A 7,844-nucleotide genomic window follows, 5' to 3' on the forward strand; every position below is an offset into this window, starting at 1 on the left:
TCTACAGATTAAGATGAAAAATTCATGACAAAATTGTATTATTTATCTTTTTTTTGAGGAATTTTGCAGAGGTCTCTGTCCTCAATGGGGGAAATTTTCATCCTTTATCTCCAGATATTTTTCGTGAAAATCTTGTTCACCGACGGACATTCACGTTCTCTTGAGCCTCAATGCGGTTTTCATGGGCTCATCGAATTCTTAAAACCACAACCTTTTTTTTAGTAAATAAATAAATGAAGAATAAAGAGTAGGAAATGAGATAATGGGCGATAGGAGAGTAAGGAAAGAAAGGTAGAGAATTTCATCCTCTTTTTTACTTCACCTTTTCTGTTTTTGGGTTGCTACTTGTCTGTTTTCGTCATTTCTCACTTATGGCTTACAATACATAACTAAATAAATAAGTTATTAAATAAAAGAATTTCTTTGCGGTTTTGGGGCGATGTCGTGGCTGAGATGTAAATTGTTTTTGTTAGCGTCGAACATGATTACGTTTCGACCTACATGTCACTCGGCGACGTGTTTTTCATCCGTTTTATGAAGTCCACGACGTCCTTTTGCATTCCGCATCCATGCATTGTCTCTATGTGAGCGCGTGTGTGAGTGTGTCATGTACGATGTAACTTGCGTCTTGGTGCGTCGTATCGATTTTAAACGAGTTTTCTTCTCTTGTATTCTCAGCATTTGATGTGATCTTGAGCTTATGTACAAGTTATAGGTTTGTTTGATCTTCTTGGGCTGAATCGTATGAAGTTCAGTATCCTAAGAAGAATTTTCTGCATTTGTCCTCATCTAGCTACTGATTGTGGTTTTAATGTTGCATTGCCTATAAATGGCTAATTATACTGCGATTTGTCCATTATAAGCGGTACTAAGAAAAGTTTCTTCTTTTCTCTTCGTCTTTTTTTTTGTTTTTGTGTAAGTTAGTAAGCCTCACTTCTCTTATTTGTGTGGTAACGGATCCTTATATATTTCGTTTTCCCCTTTGATCGAAAACGAGCAGTTTTTACATACTCTTGTTTTTATTTCGGTGTGGATTTTCCTGTAATGTACCAAGTTGCTCGTGCTCTTCTCCCGAACAGAAAGTGCGGTTTCACTCTAAAAGAAGAATACTGAAGGTCCAGCACTTTTTAAACAGTAACAACCTAGAAAAAACTCGTGAAGAAAAATCCTTAACCTACTGAATTCGGAAGAGTCCCCTACTGCGGTTTGCGTATCTTCGAGATTTATTCTTTTAAAATTTCTCCTACTTTCATTCGTATGGGTAAAATCACTCGTAAAAGCTGCGTTATTTTTTTATATATATTATATTTATAATATTCCGTTTAATTAAGACTGTAGAAGCAAAAATAATCGCGAAATAATCAATCCGATAAGCAGGTTTTGTTGGAAATGTCATTCTACACCCTGTTAAGAGTGATGAACTTGTGTTTGCATGATTTATGTCACAAATTGTTTGTGTTTTGTTTGTGGCTATCCATAAATTGAAAACATTTGATGTTTCGTTCTAAACTATCGTCGTTCCCATCCACGCCCTTGCTAACCATTTCTAGATGTGTTGCATTAATGCATTGAAGTGTTTGACGTTTTGAAGGTTTTTGGTAGTCCGCGGGGGGCATCTGTTCGGCCAGTCGGAAGCGGTGAACCGTGGACTGAGGTGCGTGTGCTTCGTTTCTTCTTTTTTCTTCGCAATTTTCTTAAAAAGTCTTTGGTTTTTGGAAAGATTTCAGAGATATGATTCTTATAAGAAAGTCATACCAGCCAATTAAGCATTCGTGTGTGTGACTGTTTTTAACGCCATTTTCCCTTACTTGAAGTTTAGCTTTTTTTTGCATTAAATTAGGTAGTTGAGGTGGTAGATTATAATCTAACCTTCCTTCGTTTTTATTTTTGTTTATTATAGCTGAAATCGACTTATGTTAAGTATTTTGCCAATTTAACAAGACATTTTGCGCCGGTTTGTTTCGAAATAGTTTCTAACAGCTATTTTCTGGCTCCTACAAGAGAAACTACTGAAAATGGTTCAAGATTTTACAGCCGCTTGTGATGGTGGCTGGCTCTCGCACATGTATTCCGCTACTTGGCGGTATGATGCTGGGAGCGCTGCTCGCTATGCTATTGTTTTCACCAGATGATACGGCGACGATAGGCGATGCAGCATGTCCTCCACAGAGTGCACCACAGAAGCAGTAAGTGCTACAGTTCTGATTTTTATCTTTTTTTTTCAAATGTACTATTGCTTGATTGCTCTAAAGATTTGTTCGCTTTCGAGGAAAGGATGACAATTAGTTTTACAATCTCCCTCAGACTGCAGAGTTGGTTAAGTACATATCAATATAGGAAGGTCACTATTTCTGCCAAGACGTCTTTACTCTTTTGTTTCTAATCACAGGTTTTTTTTTTGCAGAAATTTGGTAAAATTTGGTTAATTAACAACTAACCTCAGAACACTACATCTTTCACAGGATTCTAGGAAGAAAAATCTTTCCTTTTCAAATAATCTTGACCAGCAGCAATGTTTATCGGCTGATTCATTGAAGATTCGTCGATGTGAGCGAGCATTGGACTGTACATCTGGACAATATGCCATCACCGCCACCAAATCAGGATGCGACACCGAAGGTGGGCGTGTAGACCTTGGTCTAATTTTTTGCTCTTATGTCTCATTTTATGTGCCAATTGCAAATTATTCGATCTTTCTCGCTCTGATAAGTTTTGCGGTTACAGCGCGAATTAGTTGAAACAACCGATTTGGATTTTTTTTAGGTAGTCAGGGCTAGGTTCGCAGCTACTGAATTGGGTATTCGTGAGCGCTTAATGGTTGGAGTATTGGCTGAATCATCATTAGCAGTTGCAATGAATGCATCTCTTGGACGACACGTGCCCAGAATCCACGTTTTTGCTGACGCCAGCCGGATTGACACTGATTTGGCCCAACTTACAAATCTTAGCCCCTATAAGTACGTGTCTGTTCTATTTCGACTTTATCGCTCGGTTTTCTTTATAAGATATTTGTTGTTTGTGGAAGACAAACAGATTCTGCATTGATCTTACGATGAAGTGAGGAGAACATTGAGTAAATGAGGTTTTTTAGGCCAAATGGTCAGAAGTCGCATGTTTTTGTTCTGGGATTAATATTCAACCTAGTGAGTTTAATATTTTTTCAATTATTGCTCTATTTTATTTCATTTCACACGAAACACGTACTTCTTATTATTCCTTTTTTTCATTTGAAGTGGATACGTCCTCATTTTGGTGAGTTCATACAGTGGTGTAAGGCTGTGTTGTGTTTGGTTGACTTTCCTATCTGTAGCTTTTTATTTGGTGTTTTTTTCTGGGTCAGTCTTTTTCTTGATGCTCCTCGTTTTGATTAAGTTGTTCCTTTTTCAGACTTTTCACGAGAACTTCGATTGGTTCCTGCTTGTTCGTGACTCAACGTACATAAATCCTTTTGAGTTGAATCGTTTCATCAATAGTGTAAGTTACTGAGTTTTACAGATGAAATCTTTCCACCGATCATTTGATTAGGAAACTGGATATATCGCTCTTTTCCACTAAAAAGCATTAAACAAAATAATAAAGTGAAAACAAAAAAGTAAATAAAAAGGTCCGTATAGAAGCATTATACAGACTTTTTTGAATTTAGGTAAACTGGAACCAACCAGTACTCATTGGTCAACCAGCGGACGATGGTAGCGGTCGTTGTATGATGGAAGCTGGTGTAATTTTGAGCAACCCTGCTATGCAAAAACTTATCCAGTTAGTTACAAAGACGATATTTCTCGTGTTTTCTTTTTTTTTAAATTGTGACTCTATTTTAATTGTGTTCGTCATTCTAGACAAAGACATGCTTGTAACCTATTAGCAAGCGGTTCGGACGCTGATCAACTGGCTTTTGAGAAATGTTTGCAATTAGCAACTAATCTGTCCTGCATTAGCGAATATCAGGTGTGACTCACGCGCTTGGTTTTTTTTTTTTTTTGCTTTTTCTGGAACTGGTCAATAGTACTGCATTTCAGGGCCAACCGTACAAGGTTTGGCGCGTTGATGGTACGCAAACAGCACACGATGCGATCGATAAATGGCGTGATCATGAATCATTCAATAAATCAATAGCGGTTACGAAGTTGCTCTCAGATGCTGATGCATCCGCTCTACATGATCACTTCGTTAGCGTAGAAGTTGCAAGAGTTGATGATGAAATTGCCGCCATGGAAGTAGAGTTAGCAGAACTTCAGAAGGACACCGATGAAGGTCCAACTTGGCCCGCTGCCGTTCCCGCGTACAGTAAACCGCCAAATCGTTACCAAGTTGGATTTCTAGTTAGTGATGTTTGTGACGAGATGCTCTGGATGTTTTCTTATAGGTGCCAACTTGGGAATTCTTCACACTAAAGGATATTTTTCGCAGCGAACCTAATCAAAACGTACGACCACTAGAAGGGAATGATCGTGACGATGTAATGGAGGTGAGTATGTTTTGTATATAGTTCTTATGATGTTTTTTTCTTGGCAGTTTTCTTTTTTTAATCAAAAATTTTCAAATGGTCCTATTTCTCTAGCCGTATGAATAACTTTCGACCTCTTTTTATGTCAAATGGTCAAATCCTTCATGAACGTTTTCGTTCTACGTGTCGACGTTCCCTTGCACTCCGAAATATCTTCAAATGTTGATAGGACGTATTTTGCTATGTTTTTTTTTCCTTAAGAATTTAGCTATTTTTTCTGAAATCTCCCGACGTAGGTTTCTGAGTCAGAAATTTAAGATGTTCTTTACTCTGTTGCGGAATGGAGGAGGAGATAGTGTTATATTTTTAATTAATTGGAATTGATGAAGTCTTTGCAATATGTTCTTTCAATTCTGGAAAAGTACTTTTTGAATCTTACTGAAAAGCGCCATCCTTCGTTTTTTTCTTTCATTTGTAAATAATGAAATAGACAATCTGTGATATACGAATATCCAGGTTGTGGCCGCAGCCAGGCAACATGCGGAGTCTGAAGAACCCGATTTGGAGTTCATACAAGTCCGAAACGGATACAGGTGAGGTATTGGTCTTCAAAAGCGTTGAGTCAGCAAATTATTGCAGAGTTTTTAGATTGTTTGATCCTCAGCGCGGAATGGATTATATGGTCGACCTTGTCTACAAGGATGGCGCCACTCAAGCCACTGTCGAACGACGTGTGCACTTATGCCGAATGGTCGCTGGGACTCAACTAATGAATCAGGTGGAATATCATATTTTAGGAATGTTTTATTGCAGCATCGGTTGCACACTGCAGTGGACATTTAACTAATTAAACCAGCTTAATTTTCTCCACTACAGGTTCCTTATGTGAAAGAAGACACGGATATGACTATAGTAGTTCCGGTAAGCGATGAGTCAGAAGTTCTTCCAGCTCGACGCCTACTGGCTAGACATGCACGACTCTGCACAGCTCCGGCTGAAGAAACAAGGAAGGTTAGTTCACGGGACGTCCCTCTTGCCATCAAATGAGGTTTTCATTTTATCCAGACAAGAGTAGTCGTTGCCCTACTTCCTGGCATTGACCCACGATCGGCTACAAATATTGGGAATGATTTGGAAGAACTGAAAAGAAGGTATGAAATAGTGTAAATCTGTTTTCTTTGAAAAAGTAGAAATTTCGAATTTCTCCGTGACTTTAGATGCAAACGATCCGGTTTGGAGTCGGATTTGTTACAATTGCAAGGATCTTCTGCCGAAAAAACTCACGATGGAACATCTGGAGATGTGGGCGGCGGCAGTGCAGCATTAGATGAGGCGATCGATCGTTACGGAAGTGGATCGATCTTTTTGCTATTATCTCCATACGCAGATGTTCAAAAGGAATTTCTTGATCGGGCTCGTATAAACACGATCAAGCACTACCAGGTATTATCGTATTCATATGTATTTTCAGTCATTTCTTCACGATTTAAAAAAAAAATGATCCAGGCATTTTTCCCAATACCTTTTGTCGAGTACCATCCAACAATATCAGGAATGGATGTGGAAGAACATGAGGTAGGTTTCATTATTGCGTTTTTTAACTCGAGGTTTCCCCACCGTTTACAGTTTCAGGTACCCGCCGATCAAAAAGAGGCTCGCGAAGCAGCGCTGGCACGTCTTCGCGATTCGTCTCCACCGAAGCGAAAGAGACCGCTCATAGTGCAAAAGGTTAATTTGGAAATATAAGGTTATTCCCTCGTAGCCTTTTGTAAAGTCGCACTTTTTCCATCTAGGACCACGGTCGATTCGATTCCCTTGATTTTTCTTGTATGGCTGTTTATGGTTCGGATTATGTGACAATGCGACCGAAGCTGTCCGGCAAGAGGCTGGATCTGATTGGAGCTTTCCTGAATCAGGATGAAGTTCATGTTCTTCGTGCGGTCGAGCCAACACTTAGATTGAGGTCGTTTATTTATTTGATTCTTTCTTTTATCTTTTTTTTTACATTAGAGGTTTATTTTCTGGGAGTTTTTTTCTTTCTGAGGAGACTTTGCAGTGTAATAACGTGTAACTGTTTTATTCTTACTGCAGATATCATCAGAAGACATGCGATTCTGATCTTGTAGAGGAAGATTATTCAAGGTGTATGGCAAGTAAGCGAGAAAATGTTGCAGCTAAAGATCAGCTGGCTCGACTTCTTTTTCATGAAGAATAACCAGAAAATTCGATGGTTCTAGTAAACCGGTGCTGATATTTCGTACAATTAGATATAGTTGTTATTCCGTTCTCACATTCTTGGCATTTCCTTTCACTTAATTCATTCTCTTTAATTTTGCATTTTTATACGCATTTATATCTAAGCTACGCTATCTCTTTAGTCTTTAGTTATATTGTGATTGACTTTTATTAGATGTTCCCCTAATGAGTTTTAATACAGTTTGGTGTTAAGAAATTTATCTGGAATTGCTTTCGGTGAATAAGCAGAATGAAAACAAAATTTGTATACATCTGTTCTTTTATTCTTATCATCATCAAGCTTCAAAGATCAGTTCTCGGCCATTAACGCGGCGTGGTCTGTTTTAAAATGAGAATCGTCTGCTTAACCATATGCACTTTGCAGTTTCTTCTCGGATTTCTGGCATTTTTTGATTTTTTCTTCCCGTTTTTTGGTGCTAAGGATATGGTAATCGTTCGTCTTTTGCTCCCAATCTTGGTGCATTTTCGCATAATTTCTTTTTCATGTGTGCCTATATCTCAACACTGTCCATAATAGCGTCCTGCCCAATATGTGTGTGTGTGTGTGTTTTCGGGTTTCGGCCCAACAACCAAGATTTTATGTCTGTCATCGTCATCATAATACTTGTCAACAGTGTTCGCCATGTTTCAGCTTTGATGATTTTCTGTGATAGCATAATTTTTAGAGTGTACAGATACTATTCGATTGTATTAGATGTGCAGAATCTCTTCTACATGAATCTATGAGCTTTCCTGTTTTTTTTTTGTTTGTGTGTTTTTTTTATGCAAACGAAACTGTGAAAAGGATTTCGTGAAACAGTTTATTTGAAATTTTCGTGAAATTGTGCGGTCTTGAAGTGATCGTGAAGTGTCCCGTTTAATCGATGCTCACTTGAGGAGAAAGTGGAACTGTAGGCTCTTCCTCCTTGTACTGTACGTTAGATTCTGGTTCTTCCTCCTGGTACAGTATTCTAGGTTCTGGCCGCTCCTCTTGATACAGTATTCTAGGCTCTGGGCTTTCTTGCTGATGCAGAATTTCCGGATCGTTTGTGGAATCCTCGACATCTGTTAGGTCTCCGTCAAAAGGTTCTACTTCTACAGGTTCATCTCGGAATGCAGATGCATGTAGCACGAGAAGTGTTGTGAAGAATAAGACTGTAAGCAT

The 7,844-nt window shown here is 38.6% G+C and overlaps 2 protein-coding genes across 3 annotated transcripts; one reads left to right on the plus strand and one right to left on the minus strand.

Moving 5' to 3' along the window:
* Nucleotides 1-607: 607 nt before the first annotated feature.
* On the plus strand, nt 608-6,659 carry RB195_008481 (uncharacterized protein; the record flags this gene model as incomplete). 2 transcript variants are annotated; one of them, XM_064195008.1, is made up of 21 exons in its annotated part: nt 608-631; nt 1,592-1,654; nt 2,035-2,186; nt 2,538-2,619; nt 2,764-2,957; nt 3,092-3,143; nt 3,388-3,474; nt 3,644-3,756; nt 3,837-3,945; nt 4,017-4,166; nt 4,236-4,307; nt 4,364-4,465; nt 4,961-5,037; nt 5,093-5,222; nt 5,321-5,455; nt 5,510-5,595; nt 5,662-5,887; nt 5,951-6,019; nt 6,077-6,172; nt 6,238-6,407; nt 6,536-6,659. In XM_064195008.1, 21 exons carry the CDS (start codon nt 608-610, stop codon nt 6,657-6,659), a joined length of 2,313 nt encoding a protein of 770 aa, XP_064046152.1. The 2 variants fall into 2 exon arrangements, with proteins under 2 accessions (XP_064046152.1, XP_064046153.1); XM_064195007.1 differs by lacking the exons at nt 608-631; nt 1,592-1,654 and having other exon boundaries at nt 2,044-2,186; nt 4,017-4,307.
* An 897-nt stretch (nt 6,660-7,556) lies between these two features.
* RB195_008482 (uncharacterized protein) lies at nt 7,557-7,844 on the minus strand (the record flags this gene model as incomplete). Its single annotated transcript, XM_064195009.1, has 1 exon — nt 7,557-7,844. One exon carries the CDS (start codon nt 7,842-7,844, stop codon nt 7,557-7,559), a length of 288 nt encoding a protein of 95 aa, XP_064046154.1.

Source organism: Necator americanus, chromosome III, assembly GCF_031761385.1.
Source record: "Necator americanus strain Aroian chromosome III, whole genome shotgun sequence".
NCBI classification, from domain to species: Eukaryota; Metazoa; Nematoda; class Chromadorea; order Rhabditida; family Ancylostomatidae; genus Necator; species Necator americanus.